We start from the raw sequence: 15,440 nt of genomic DNA on the forward strand, positions 1-15,440 counted from the left end.
TATCTGAAGTATTGAATTGAGTGAAGAGTAGGAACCATACTCTGGATTCATCTGTACAAGAAGGTGTAAAGAGGATAGATAACTATATTTTAGTGTCTGCCTTTCTGATGGTCACCGTTGGTGGTTAGATGGACAGATATTTGTGATAAATTTATGGCACAGGGAAAGAACCTTATTTTCAATTAAAATGGCTCTGATGGAGAAATGTACCAAACTTGCATTGTTAGAACTTAAGAATGTAAAGAAATATTTAAAGTGGAATTGGAGGGGCACCTGACTGGCTCAGTCAGGAGAGCATATGACTTGATTTGAGGGTTCTGAGTTTGAGGCCCACATTGGGGTAGAGTTTACTTAAAGTAATAATGCATAAATAAATTTATAAAGTGGAATTGGATACTTTTAAGTATTGCACAGTGGTTGGAACTGGGGTGAACTCAGTTTTGTCTGTAGTTTTGCTTTTATAATAATAGTGTGTTGAGATTTTGTTTTCTGTAATATGTAAAAATTAGCCACTGTGAAAGAGGAATCAGAATGTGCAACTTTTTTTTTTTAATACTTATTTTTGAGATAGAATGAGTGGGGGAGGTGCAGAGAGAGAGGGAGACAGGTATGAAGCAGACTCTGCTTCATTCTCCCCCTGTTGTGGGGCTCGAACTCAGGAACTGCAAGATCATGACCTGGGCGAAAGTTGGATGCTTCACCAACTGAGCCACCCATGCACCCCCAGAATGTGCAGCTTTTTTATTCAACATATTTTATAATTTGTCTAGGAATGCAATTTTTCTTAGTAGGTAGAATCATGTATTTGGTGGAAAAGTTGCTGACAATCTATCACTGACCAGATAGGATGCTAAGGTAGAACCTTAAGTAAATTTTGAAAAGTAAGGCTTTTGCTCCCAGGGGAATATGACACCAACAGGAAGTTGTAGTCAGTAATAAGTTCTCATATTTTAAATTTGAAATTTTTAGTTTTAGTGAATCCTCTTTATGAAATTCAGGTTTGGTAATGGATTTCTTTTAACCCTGTCATTATCCACTTTTTGGAAGATATTCCTAGATGCAAGTAGCTTGCAAGATGATGTGTAACTTCTAAGGCAGGATGATGTTTATTTTATTTTCTAATGTTTATTTTTGAGAGAGAGAGAGTGTGAGCAGGGGAGGGGCAGAGAGAGAGGGAGACACAGAATCTGAAGCAGCCTCCAGGCTCTGAGCAATCAGCACAGAGCCTGGACACAGGGCTTAAACTAAGAAACTGTGAGATCATGACCTCAGCTGAAGTTGGATGTTTAACCCACTGAGCCACCCATGTGCCCCAGGATGAGGTTTATTTTAATCTTACCTTTTAACTAGCTAAAGTTGACATGCTCTCTTCTTTCAATAAGTTTATGTTGACTGTTTAGCATTGCTTGTTTTTTTATTTTAATGTTTATTTTTGAGAGAGACAGACACCGCGTGAGCAGGGGAGGGGCAGAGAGGAAGGGAGACACAGAATCTAAAGCAGGCTCCAGGCTCTGAGCTGTCAGCACAGAGCCCAATGTGGGGCTTAAATTCATGAACTGTGAGATCATAACCTGAACTGAAGTCCGACACTCAAGTTACTGAGCCACCCATGCACCCAAATTGTTTATTGTAAATAAGACTGTCAGAAGACATTTTTCTTTACCTTGAGAAAATAGATGATAAGAGATAAATGCATAAACATGGATTTGAAAATTTTGCATCATAATATGCTTTTCCATGACTAGTTTGCCATTTTTATGCTAGTGTAGATTTTAAAGAAAATATACATGGCCAGTCTTTTTTAAAAAACAGCACTTAAAAAAATAAAATAGCACTCTTCAGTACTTTGTAGGTTAATTTAAACTTTGGAGGTGAATTTTTGTTCAAATTGAGAAGAATAGAATGAGGAGCTATAGATAAAAATTTGTTAAAATGATTTTATGAATCCCTTGAAAAGCTTGATGACATAGTAACAAGAACATAATTGTGCTGAAATGTTACTGATTTTTCAAAAACTTTTTAATTTTATATTTGTGTGTCTTATCGTTTCTTCATTCCCAAAGAGGAGCTTAGAAAGCTGCTGGAAGAAATATCCCAGGTTCTTCACATACACTTTCTGAATGATAGGAAACAGATAATTTTATATTAATAGGTTTTGACAGATAATAAAGTTTTATATGAATGTGTATAGGGAGTGCCTTATTTTAAGAAGTTTATATTATGTGAATGTCTCTTTTGCACGTGACAGACATGAATTCGTTTGGTACAAAGAATAAGACACTGAGAATATATAATTTTCTGTCATCTCAGATAATTTTCTGTTAAGTTTCAGAAGCTGAGCTTCTCTAATAGTTGTCAACATTTGGCTTTTCTGCCTTGATAAGCACGATGTCATTGCGCTATTTCTTTAGTTTTTATTTAAAAGTTTTGTTTTTTTTTTTTAAGCTTACTTGAGAGAGACAGACCATGCGAGTGGCAGAGGGCCAGAGAGAGAATCCCAAACAAGTTCCACAATGCCAGTGTAGAGCCTGACTTGGGGCCCTAACTCACAGAACTGTGAGATCATGGCCTGAGCCAAAACCAAGAGTCGGACACTTAACTCAGCCACCTAGGCGCTGCATTGTGCTATTTATTTACAGTTGTAAAACTCCTCCTCATTGAGCTGCTTTTTTAAATTTTGGGTAAGCCATGGAATGTACTTGGGGAAGAAGTTAGAGTACTTAATGAAATAAGCTTTGTACCTAGCAATAGGAGATTCCAGACACTTTATGTGCAGCAGTACTTGATCAGAAAAGGCGTTGTTCTGGTGTTCTGAAGGGATTGAAGTACTGTCATTTCAGAGTGACATTAAATTAAATTAATATTATATTGTCTGTGAGAAATTTCCATTTTTGTTTTCCTACTATTTTCATCATTTACGCTTTGCTTCATCTACAGGTGAACCTCAGACCTCTGAAAACAGGGAGAAGATACTTAATTGATTTAATTGGTAACAGAAGAGTTGAAGGATCTATTTGATCCTATTTTACTGTTCCCTGAGGCTGAGAAAAGCCTCCAAACAGATAATATGTGTTCCAAATAGAGGCAGCAATAGTGGTTTTAGACATTGTTTCATTCCTTATGACAGATTAAGAAGAAAACTACTAAATCTCATTATATGGTATTGTCTCTCCTTTAACAGAGAGAAGGCAATATATTTGTTTCTGTTTTTAGGCTGTTTCCTGTGTTAAGAGGATTCAGAGGGATGTTTATTGTTGTTCATATTTTTTTAGAATTGTCATTTAATTTTTTAAAGATGCCTTAGTAGTAGTAATTTATGTAAAGAACAGAAGGACCAGCGATAAAATATTTACGTTTTGGTTAAACCTTCTGGACACTAAGGATATGTGGGATTGTTTTGTGGGTTAGCCTAAATAATTGGTAAAATTTAGCTTTTTTTTTTTTTTTTTAAGTTTATTTATTTTGAGAGAGAACACTGGGGAGGAGGGAGGGAGAGAGAGAGGATTTCAAGCAGGCTCCATGCTGTCAGCACAGAGCTCTACACTGGGCTTGAACTCACAAGACTCTGAAATCATGACCTGAGCTGAAATCGAGTTGGATATTTAATCAACTGAGCCACACAGGTGCGCACCTAGCTTGTTTTTTAAAACTGATGTATGGTTGTTAAAATAAATGATTCATGTACAGAAGCACTTGTTTTAAAATAAGTTTGATACTCAGAGCACCTGGGTAGCTCGGTTGGTGACAGTGCAGAGCCTTCTTGGGACTCTCTCTGCCTCTCCCCTGCTCATGTGTGCTGTTGCAATCTGAAAATAAATGTTAATAAAACAAATTTGATAATCTTATTTCCTTTTTTTAGTAGTCTTATTAAAACTAGACCTGATTTTGTGTCCACATAACCTTCTTCTTGTTTTAAAATAATTTTAGACTGTAGAAATGTTGCCCAAAAAATATAGAATGCACTTAATACCTTTTGGTTTATTCTAATACTAACAAGCTTCTGCAACCATAATAAAATTATCAGAACCATAGCGGGGGGTAGGGGGGGGTGCCTGCGTGGGTGGCTCAGTCGGTTAAGCATCCGACTTCAGCTCAGGTCATGATCTTGCAGTTTGTGAGTTCGAGCCCCGTGTCAGGTTCTTTGCTGACAGCTCAGGCTGGAAGTTGCTTCAGATTCTGTGTCGTCCCCCGCCCCCCACCACCGTGCACTCCTCCCCCGCTCAATGTTGTCTCTATCTCAAAAATAAACATTAAAAAATTTTATCAAAACCATGAAAAGAACATTGGTTCGGTACTATTAACTGAAACATGCCCATTTAAATTTCACGTGTTTTTTCTAAAGGCCTTTTTCTGTTCTACAGCTTAGTGTGTTTTTTTAGTGTTCTTATGTGTGATGGTTCTTAATCCTTGCTTGATTACATCTTTGACACTTTTGATGAGTTTTGATCATTTATTTATTTTGTAGAGTGTGTTTCAGTTTAGGTTTGTCTTAATTCCTCGGGGTTAAATGGAGGTTCCATGATTTTTTGGTAAGAATGTCATAATGGTGTTGTATGTCCCAGGTGCCTGGGTGGCTCAGTCGGTTGGGCATCAGATGTTGGCTCAAAGCCTGGAGTCTGCTTTGGATTCTGTGGCTCCCTCTCTCTCTCTCTCTGTCCCTTCCACACTCATGCTCTCTCTCAAAAATAAATAAAACAATAAAAATTTTTTAAAAATAATGGTGTTGTGTCCTCAGTCCACCAAGACAGGGTATGTAATGCTAGTACATTTGTTTATTACTAACATTTATTATCTGGTTATGGTGGTTCCTGCTGTTTTTTTTAACAAAATTACTGGGTTTTTTTCTTAAACGATCTTGGGATAATTGAGATCACACTGGTATCTTATTTTTTCTGAAAGGTTTTCCCATTCTTTTTTAGCACTAATTGATAGATTTTGTCTGCAGCATTTAGTATTGTGGTCTTTGCCTAGGGTAGAACTAGCTTTTAAAAATGTAAATGAAGAGTGCCTGGGTGGCTCAGTTGGTTGAGAATCCCGACTTCAGCTCAGGTCATGATCTCATGGTTTGTGGGTTCAAGCCCCGTGTCAGCTGTGCTGACAGCTCAGAGCCTGGAGCCTGGTTCAGAGAGAGAGAGAGAGAGAGAGTGTGTGTGTGTGTGTGTGTGTGTCAAAAATGAACAAACGTTAAAAAACTTTTTTTATTAAAAAAAACGTAAATGAGATAGTTTATATTAGATTGTATATAACAATTAAATTTTTGGCACTTGCCAAACAGTTTTTTAAATGTCTCTTAATCTGTGAATATTGATACCATTTAACATTACATTTTCAGTTGATAAATAGCTCTCATGTGACTTTATTGGACTAGTAGTTTTTTTACAATAAGGAAATTATTTACATAATTAGTGTATTTTAATGTTTAGTTGCTTGGAATATGAAAGAAAATGGAGGAACAAATTGAATAAATTTAATACTTCAGCACATGAAGTATTGAGATGATTTTACAATCAGATCAACATTTTACTGCCTTCATGTCAGCTGTGTTTCCTGCTTAATATTATGGGTAAATTTCTTAGCAAATTCCCTCTCCCTGAGTTCCAAATTTGTTACATAAAGCTTGGGGCAATATAGTTCCAGAAGCTCTTGAACTGTATTTCCAAAGGTCAGGTAGCTGTCAAAGATGATGATCGTTTGGTACCAAAGCCTAAATTAAATGTGAGAATAGTTTTTATATGGTAGGAAATCATAATTTGTTTATTTAAGGGTCCTACCTCTCAAACCCATTGGATGTATTGATGTAGGAGCACTGTGTAATTTTGAAACTGAAGGGAACTTATAATAGATGTTCTGTAAATTTTGAATGATGTGAATTAAAATCACAGGCAAGAAGTCTTTGTTGTTTAAAGAATAGGTTGTACTATTAAGATATCCTTAAGTAAATAACATTATAAACAAAGCTTTCTCCTTAATTCTTGTGTATTGTAGTGGAGGGGACAAGTTAAAGTCATTTCCACCTCAGGAGCCTGGGTGGCTCAGTCGGTTAAGTATCCAACTTTTGATTTCAGCTCAGGTCATGATCTCCCAGTTGGTGAAATCAAGCCCTATGTCAGGCTCTGCGCAGACAGTGAGGAGCCTGCTTTGGGATTCTCTGCCCCTCTCCTGCTCAGGTGTACTTTCCTCAAAATAAAAAGTTTCTAGGAATACCTTAATGTTAAATTAAATTTGAAAAGGGAAACAACATCTAATCTTGATTTAGAAATATTTTCAATAGGGGCGCCTGGGTGGCTCAGTCGGTTAAGCATCGAACTTCAGCTCAGGTCATGATCTCGTGGTCCATGAGTTTGAGTCAGTGAGTTCGAGCCCCACGTCAGGCTCTGTGCTGACATCTCAGAGCCTGGAGCCTGTTTCAGATTCTGTGTCTCCCTCTCTCTCTGACCCTCCCCTGTTCATGCTCTGTCTCTCTCTGTCTCAAAAATAAATGTTAAAAATTTTTTTTCAAAAAAATATATTTTCAGTAAACTTACTTAGAATGCTTTTCAGGGGTTTTGTAGTTTTAACCTTATAAAAATAAGTTTATGTTTATTTAAATGAACAACAAATTAATCCCTGGTGGGGTTGTTTTTGTAATTACATGTTGACTGATATAGCATTAAAGAATATCTTAGAATATAATCTGTAGTTGTTAAACCTATACATGTGGTAAAGTTAAAAGTTAAAATTTAAAGGGTAGTACACAAAAACGATGGGCATCATTCAAAAATGTAAATATTTCTGATGGGATTGGGGTTTATTATCTGACCTTTTATCTTCCCCTTCCTCGGTTTTTTGTTACTGATGATTTATTGGCGTGCTATGAAAGTGTTGAATATTTTTTTTTTAATAGGAATTAAAAAATACGTTGTTGGCCTCATTATCAAGACGTCATCTGACCCAACTTGTGTAGAGGTAAGACCATTTTTGGAAATTAGTGTGAGAATTTAAAATCATTTAAATAATGAATCTTCAGCTTAAATCTACTCCTGTCACAGACATACAAACATATATGTACAATCATTTACAGTAGATCTTCATTCATTTTTTTCAGAGGAATTCCTTTGCTTGTGTTCTTACTATTTCTTATTTTAGACATTCATTTAATCTAAACTTTTTTCTTTTCTTAGAAGGAAAAGGTGTATATTGGAAAATTAAATATGATTCTTGTTCAGGTAAGCTTTTACTTGATTTACTGTTTTCCATAGAATAATTAATGCTTCAGTTAGGCTGATTACTGGAACAAAATATTCAAACCTACTTTGTCAAATAGCTAGACTAACATCTTAAAGTAATAATAGTTTTTACAATAACTATAATCTACCGTTTTCGCATTTGAAATTATAATTTTGCTATGGTTGAAAACTTTATATACTGTAAGTTTATCACTTCTATGGCTCCAGTATGGATCAGACCCATTACAGTTTTTTCATTTGCCTGTTCCTGTGCATACGTTTTTTTCCATGTCATCTGTCTCCATTTTAATTCATAAATCATTGCTTTTGAATTCAACATTCCTTAAACCGATCTCTACACCTAGTCTGTTTTTCAAACTTATGTAATAATCTCACTTTTGAATTTTGTATTTACATATTTTTTATAATATTGCAAAAGTTTTCCTGAGAACATTAATTGGTATGTGAGGAAAAAATACAGATTTTTCCATTTAGTAAGTGATGAAAACATTTGGGTTTTCATTAAGTTACGCTTTTATCCTGGGGACTTTTTGTTGTCAGCCTATCTTTGGGATGGAGAGAAGTACAAAGAAGTTAGTTACCTCTTATAATAACAGGTACTATATGGAATATCTGGTTGGGAAAATCCTAGTATGCATAATATATAGTATAGACTTTAAAATGTAATACAGTTCATTAGACTTTGGTCAAAGATGATTCCATCCCCAATTATAATGCTGCCTTCCAAATTTATATGAGAAAATGAGCCTCTCTGCCCATCATGTTTTTACTGCTTAGAGTTAGATCTTTATATCTACTAGGATAGTAAGTACGTGTGTATCCAGCTTGTATTGATATGCATGCGTATTAGAACCGACTAGACCAGGGTACTTGGCTGGCTCAGTTGGTGGAACACGCAAGCATGCATCTCTTGATCTTGGGGTTATGAGTTCATGCCCTACGTTAGGTGTACAAAGTTTTATACTTTTTCTATATATATATATACTTTATAAAGTTTTATACTTTTATATTTTATCTTATGTTATACTTTATCTAGTTGATTCTATAGAGGCTGGCACATTTCAAGGGGGAAAAAATGAAAAGTGGTTGTTATTCACTCTTGCTTTATCTGCCATTGAGAAGTAAAATGAAATTAACATTTCCTATCTTATTTCAGATACTGAAACAAGAATGGCCAAAACACTGGCCAACTTTTATCAGTGACATTGTTGGAGCAAGTAGGACTAGTGAAAGTCTCTGTCAGAATAATATGGTGATTCTTAAACTCTTGAGTGAAGAAGTATTTGATTTCTCTAGTGGACAAATAACTCAAGTGAAAGCTAAGCATTTAAAAGACAGGCAAGTAATTATTTTGCTTTAGAATTTAAGCTTTTCTGAAAGGATGTCCAGGAATTTGGAGGTAGATTATAAATTTTTGAGATTGTAAATATGTTAAATTACTTTTAATTGTTTTTGTGTACAAATTTAAATAGTCCTAGAGTGGACCTAATAATTCTAAATCTGGAGCCTTGAAAAGTTATGTGTGATGATAAAGATAGGATGTCATACTTCATTGTCCCAGCAAAATAACTTCATACATCTCATGCAAAAGGAGTATAGGTGTGGAGTTTCTAGAAACCTTTGGGATCTGTTTTTATATGGTGACTAAATATAATTCAAGGAAATGACTTGGGTCCAAATGTCAACTGAATTGTTACCAGTCCTGTGTCCTGGGAAGCAGGCCACTTTATTTTTTCACTTAGTGATAAAAATTGTTCTCGTCGGTAGGGCACAGCAGTATTTCACATTTATATATTCAAACTAGCTTCAGACTTCACAAGTTTGTCTCTGTTTTGGTGTATAAGCATATTTTAGGATTTAGGATACATATATATAATGCCACCCCTCTTATTTTGCAGAGTTTTGTTTCAACTATCTTGATTTAAAAGACAGATTGATTTTGGGTGCTTGGCTGGGTCAGTCAGTAGAGCATGCGACTCTTCTTGATCTTAGGGTTGTAAGTTCACATCTCACGTTGGGTATACAGATTACTTAAATAAAATCTTAGGGGCGCCTGGGTGGCTCAGTTGGTTAAGCACCCAATTCTTTGTTTTCAGCTCAGATCATGGTTTCATGGTTCATGGGACTGAGCCCTGTGTCAGCCTCTTGTTGCTGACAGTACAGAACCTGCTTGGGATTCTCTCTCCCTCTCTCTCTCTCACTGGCCCCTCGCATTCCCTCCCCCACTCCTCAAAATAAACAATTTTTTAAAAATAAAAAATCACTAAAAAGACCAGGTGGATTGAAATTACTCACATTAGAGGAAGACAAAAATCTCCACAAAATCAAATTATGTGCTCTTTATAGTATTCTTTATGGGTAAGCTTTGAAAGAGTTATACTACATGTAGTTTTAGTAACTTTTGTAGCTTTTGATGAAGCTATTGATATTTTTGTTTAAATAGAAGTGACTCAAATTTTTAGCGACCAGATTGGTGACATTTTTAGTAATTTTCTTACTATGTAAATAATTACAGTATTTGTGTCTTCTAAACAGTTTACTTTTTTCTTTTAGCATGTGCAATGAATTCTCGCAAATTTTCCAGCTGTGTCAGTTTGTGATGGTAAGTGCTTTTGATTTCATTTTTTAAGTAACAGTTAATTATAGGAAGAGGATTATTTACCAGGTATGTTTTCATTAATAGGAAAATTCCCAAAATGCTCCACTTGTACATGCAACTTTGGAAACATTGCTCAGATTTCTTAATTGGATTCCACTGGGATATATTTTTGAGACCAAGTTAATCAGCACATTAATTTATAAGGTATAGTGAATACATTTCAGTTCTTTATCACTGTCTAGTTGGCATATGTTCATAATTTGTAATGCTCTGTGCTATAGAAAAACCATTTTGCATTTATAGGTATAACTAGTGTTATTTCTAAGATGAGAAAACTGCTCAGGAGAATTTTTCATTAGTTGCAGCTGGTAATTCTTTGAAATGGTGTCAGAAATCTTAGAAATCCATGTGAACCACTGTTTAACAGATTTGATTTGATTTTAGTTGATTGTATAGGTCACAATAAGGTAAATCAAGGGACATTTCTATAAAACAAAGTCTGGGTTTTTTCCATTTTGTTTTTTTTTTTTAAACCAATAGTGTGTAATGCCTAGTAGCCTATATGAGGTCTTAATAATTGTTCATCCAGAGATGACTGGGTACCAATTGGTGTATTATTTTTCCAGATGTTTTCTTGGCAGATACGATGAATAAATTTGTATGCCTAATTGAGGCCTTATTATAACTTAACATTTGAGGCTTTATAGTTTAGTTCATTGAGGTAATACTCTGTTCTAATATGTGAATTTATAATACTTGAGACATTGTATTGGTAGACAATTATATATAAAACTTATTGTCAGTTGTACTGCAGAGGAAACATTGTTAAATAATAATGACACTTAATCTACTTTTCTAAATATTTATTTTGCAAAAATTTTATACATGTATCAGGGCAATAGGCATGTCTGTTATTTCTTTTTTAAGGTTTTGGTGCTTACCAAATTGCCATCCACAAATGGTATGCCAATTTTATCTCACGTTTGTTAATCCTAGGTGTGCTGCCCATCTCTTAAAATCCTAAGTAAATCCTGGGACTTTCTTAGACTATGCATAAAATATAATGTCCTTAATTAAGGCATATAATAGATTGTGGGAAAGTCACTAAGCAACTTTGTGTTTTAGATGTCTGAAGACCTATCAAAATAAAGCACAGTTTGCTCCTGAAGCTTTTACTGTCTATTGGGTGTATAATGAAATTTCCTCAAAATATATGTGCAAACAAAATGTATCTATCCATTTACCTGTTTTTTTTCCCTCTTGTGTTCTCAATTGTTAAAACCTTTATTTTTTTAATTGTTAATAAAGTATTAATGGCCATTTAATTTTATGCTTCGTTTATTAAAATAGTTCCTGAATGTTCCAATGTTTCGAAATGTCTCTCTGAAGTGCCTCACTGAGATTGCTGGTGTAAGTGTAAGCCAATATGAGGAACAATTTGTAACATTATTTACACTGACAATGATGCAGCTAAAACAGGTAATACAACACTTAACAACAGACTAAATAATTTTAGTGCTTTGGAAAAAGTTGGGTTGAACTGCTTTGTCACAACTAATCAATCATAACAGATCTGCTATAATGTGATTGTGTATTTATTATATAAAATAAGATTAGGTAGAGGTTTTAGTGAACATTTTGAAAATTCCTTGAAATAAAGATTCTGGGAGTATCATAGTAATGTATTTAAACAGAATTTAAAAACTTGGAAACCTGAGGTTTAAGTATTAGCTTTTCTTCTGAAAACTTATGTCTCTAAACTAAAGAGATGGGCCAGTACAATCTTGATTAGGTATGTAGGAAATTATTCGGAATGTTACTCCTAATACTACATAACAGTTTGTGTTTACAATACGAATGAATTACTTGAATATTTTTGTTTCTAATAACATTAAGGAAGGAAAAGTCTGATAATGGAAAAATTGAAAAGAAATCTTATCTCTTGTAGCATTTTTAAAAATCAGAAGCCAGAACACAAAAACAACTATAAAGAACCAAAGGTTTCTAGTGAAGAATAATCTATTTAAGTCTATGGTTTAATATTAGTAACAAGGAGATCAAATTTTAGGGCTTAAAAATAATGTCTTTTGTGGGTTTTAAAATACAGGCTCAGACTAATGGTCCATATTTAAACTTGTAGATGCTACCTTTAAATACCAATATTCGACTTGCGTACTCAAATGGAAAAGATGATGAACAGAACTTTATTCAGAATCTCAGTTTGTTTCTCTGCACCTTTCTTAAGGAACATGGTCAACTTATAGAAAAAAGGTTAAATCTCAGGGAAACACTCATGGAGGTAGGCTTTATGAAGCCTCTGGCTTCTGAAATTCTTCTCTACATAATGAAAGCTTTTTCAGAAATGCCTTTGTTCTAAAATGTCTACCCTTTTATTAATGTCTGTACCTTTGATGTATCTTCTTACCTCTTACTCGTCAGTGCATAAAAATATGTTCTGAGTTACAAGCTGAATTTGCTTTTTTATATTCTCAATAATGCCAGATCAGTAATTTTATTATCAAAATTAAATTCCTAAAGGGTACTCAGACATTTCAAGACTATTTTTAAAGATAGTCTTTAAAATTGAAGTGTGATGCATGTAACGTAAAACTGTATTTTATAGTGTACAGTTCAGTGACATTCACAGTGTTATCAACTGTCACCTTTTCTAAAACCTTTTCATCACCCACAAAGGATGACATACCTATTAAAATAATCCCTCATTCTGCTCTCCCCCCAGCTCCTTAGCAACCACTTATTTGCTCTCTGTGGGTTTACCTATTCTGAACCGTTCATATAAATGGGCTCATGGTTTTTGTAGTTAGCTTCTTTCACTTAGCATGTTTTTAGGGTTCATTCATCTTGCAGCCTATATATTTCATTTCTTTGGGTTTCATTCCATTATTCTTTGAATAATGTTCCATTGTATGATTATATCACATTTTGCATGTCCACTCCTGAGTAGATGGATATTTGGATTGTTTACACTTTACTATTGGTACTAAATGTCCATACCTTTTTAGGGGACTTAATTAACATATGTATTGGCTAATAACTACATAAGGTTTTTGAAGTATTCCAGGACCTGTCAGAAGACACAGTTTGGGGTCCTTGGGTGGCTCAGTCAGTTAAAAGTCCTAACTCCTGATTACGGTTCATGAGATTGAGCACAGAGCCTGCTTGGGATTTTCTCTCTCTCCCTCAAAAACAAATTAATGAAACATTAATAAAAGGAAGAAGAAGGGCGCCTGCTTTGCTCAATGGGTTAAGCATCCAACTTCGTGCTTAGTTCAGGTCATGATCTGGCTTGTTGGTTGAGCCCCGTGTTGGGCTCTGTGCTGACTGCGCAAAGCCTAGGGCCTGCTTAGAATTTTGTGTCTCCCTCTCTCTTTCGGCCCCTCTCCCACTTGTTCTCTGTTTCTCTCAAAAATAAACATTTAAAAAAAGGGATGAAGAAAGCACAATTTGTTCCTACAGAATATCTGTAGTGTGTTAGATGAATGATGAAACAGAGTTGTGTAAAATGAAGCATGAATTTTTATTTCCTGTTAATGTAACGAGTGGAAGGCAATTTGTGGCAGGATAATAATGTCTAAGGATTATTTTGATAGTTTTGGTCTTCTTTGTAGGCCCTTCATTATATGTTGTTGGTATCAGAAGTGGAGGAAACTGAAATCTTTAAGATTTGTCTTGAGTACTGGAATCATTTAGCAGCTGAACTCTATAGAGAGAGCCCATTCTCTACATCTGCTTCTCCGTTGCTATCTGGAAGCCAACATTTTGATGTTCCTCCCAGGAGACAGCTGTATTTGCCCGTGTTATCCAAGGTAACTCAATTGGGTGGTTGATTGCTCACTCTTCCTGTTCCTTGCTGTGATTTTGAAGACTAAATGCAAATGGTGGGTTTTATTTTATTTTGGCTTTTATGATCTATCCAAATAAAAGAGTTGCAAAAATTGAATCCAACTTTTTCATGCCTGTTCAAAACTAGACCATTGAAAGGGATTGGTTTAAGAGCTTTGGTTTTCAGTAGTGTGGCCTTACGAGTATACTGCATCAGCACCACCAGTGAGTTTGTTAGAAATGCGGATTAAGAGGTGCCTGGGTGGCTCAGTGGGTTGAGCGGCCTACTTTGGCTTTGGCTCAGGCTCAGGTCGTGATCTCACCTTTTGTGAGTTCAAGCCCCGCATCAGGTCCTGTGCTAACGGCCTGGAGCCTGCTTCAGATGCTGTCTCCCCCTGTCTCTCGGCCCCTCCCCTGCTCGCACTGTCTGTCTGTCTCTCAAAAATAAACATTAAAAGTTAAAAAAAAAAGAAATGCAAGTTAAGAGATCACTTACCAATCTACTGAATCAATCTCTAGATGAGCCACAGGAAACTTACCAGTAGATGTTTATTCATGATAAATAACATTAGAAAACTTACTGTAGAATTCTATTTTCTAAATGTCTATATTTTATATTGTGAGAACAATTTTGGGAGGTATGTTGGTCTAAGTATAAAGTGCTTATTTTTAATTTTTTTTCCTATGCTGGATGTGGCTGATTTCATAGAGGTAACAGGTTTTTCTTGTGTATTTGTTGAATAGGTCCGTTTATTAATGGTTAGTCGTATGGCTAAACCAGAGGAAGTATTGGTTGTAGAAAATGATCAGGGAGAAGTTGTAAGAGAATTCATGAAGGATACAGATTCCATTAATTTGTATAAGAATATGAGAGAAACATTAGGTAAGTTAATAAATGCTGTCAATTTAATCTTCATCTTTGGAATTCTCTTGGGGTGAAAATACTAGGAAATGTATAGTTTTCTGAATTTGTCAACAACCATCTTTATTAATGTGCTGTTATTTCTTAGTTAATATTTCTATTCATAGAGTTTTGCTATTTGACGTTTTGAAACCTTTTCCCTTCCTTTATAGTTTATCTCACTCACCTGGATTATGTAGATACAGAAAGAATAATGACTGAGAAGCTTCACAATCAAGTGAATGGTACAGAGTGGTCATGGAAAAATTTGAATACATTGTGTTGGGCAATAGGCTCCATTAGTGGAGCAATGCATGAAGAGGATGAAAAACGATTTCTTGTTACTGTTATAAAGGTATGCAAGTGGTAGCAACTGGAACCTTTAGGTCACTGTATTTTATTCTAAATGACTGAAATTTCTCTTGTTTTGCAGGATCTTTTAGGATTATGTGAACAGAAAAGAGGCAAAGATAATAAAGCTATTATCGCTTCAAATATCATGTACATAGTAGGTCAATATCCAAGATTTTTAAGAGCTCACTGGAAATTTCTGAAGACTGTAGTTAACAAGTTGTTTGAATTCATGCATGGTAAATCCTCTTTAATATATATTACTTAGTTATTCTATGCTTCTTGAACAAAAACATTTTTTCTTGAAAATCTTATGATAAATGTTTTTGTTTTGTTTAGAGACGCATGACGGAGTCCAAGATATGGCTTGTGATACTTTCATTAAAATAGCTCAAAAATGCCGCAGGCATTTTGTTCAGGTTCAGGTTGGAGAAGTAATGCCATTTATTGATGAAATTTTGAACAATATCAACACCATAATTTGTGATCTTCAGCCTCAACAGGTATGTAGAGCTCTGAG

General features: G+C 34.9%; 1 protein-coding gene across 3 annotated transcripts in view; it reads left to right on the forward strand.

Moving 5' to 3' along the window:
- The window catches only part of XPO1 (exportin 1), a 44,950-nt gene that overhangs the window by 20,845 nt on the left and 8,665 nt on the right, over positions 1-15,440 (forward strand). For all 3 annotated transcript variants that reach the window (XM_086701026.1, XM_086701027.1, XM_086701028.1), the window contains 12 exons: positions 6,884-6,945; positions 7,161-7,205; positions 8,383-8,564; positions 9,780-9,828; positions 9,910-10,029; positions 11,176-11,304; positions 11,966-12,124; positions 13,455-13,652; positions 14,413-14,551; positions 14,743-14,924; positions 15,003-15,159; positions 15,260-15,423. In XM_086701026.1, the coding sequence (XP_086557152.1) occupies positions 6,884-6,945; positions 7,161-7,205; positions 8,383-8,564; positions 9,780-9,828; positions 9,910-10,029; positions 11,176-11,304; positions 11,966-12,124; positions 13,455-13,652; positions 14,413-14,551; positions 14,743-14,924; positions 15,003-15,159; positions 15,260-15,423 (1,586 nt within the window). The remainder of the gene's footprint in view (positions 1-6,883; positions 6,946-7,160; positions 7,206-8,382; positions 8,565-9,779; positions 9,829-9,909; positions 10,030-11,175; positions 11,305-11,965; positions 12,125-13,454; positions 13,653-14,412; positions 14,552-14,742; positions 14,925-15,002; positions 15,160-15,259; positions 15,424-15,440) is intronic.

This window comes from Puma concolor, chromosome A3 (assembly GCF_028749965.1).
Source record: "Puma concolor isolate L17-30 chromosome A3, mPumCon1.1.hap2, whole genome shotgun sequence".
Lineage (NCBI taxonomy): Eukaryota > Metazoa > Chordata > Mammalia > Carnivora > Felidae > Puma > Puma concolor.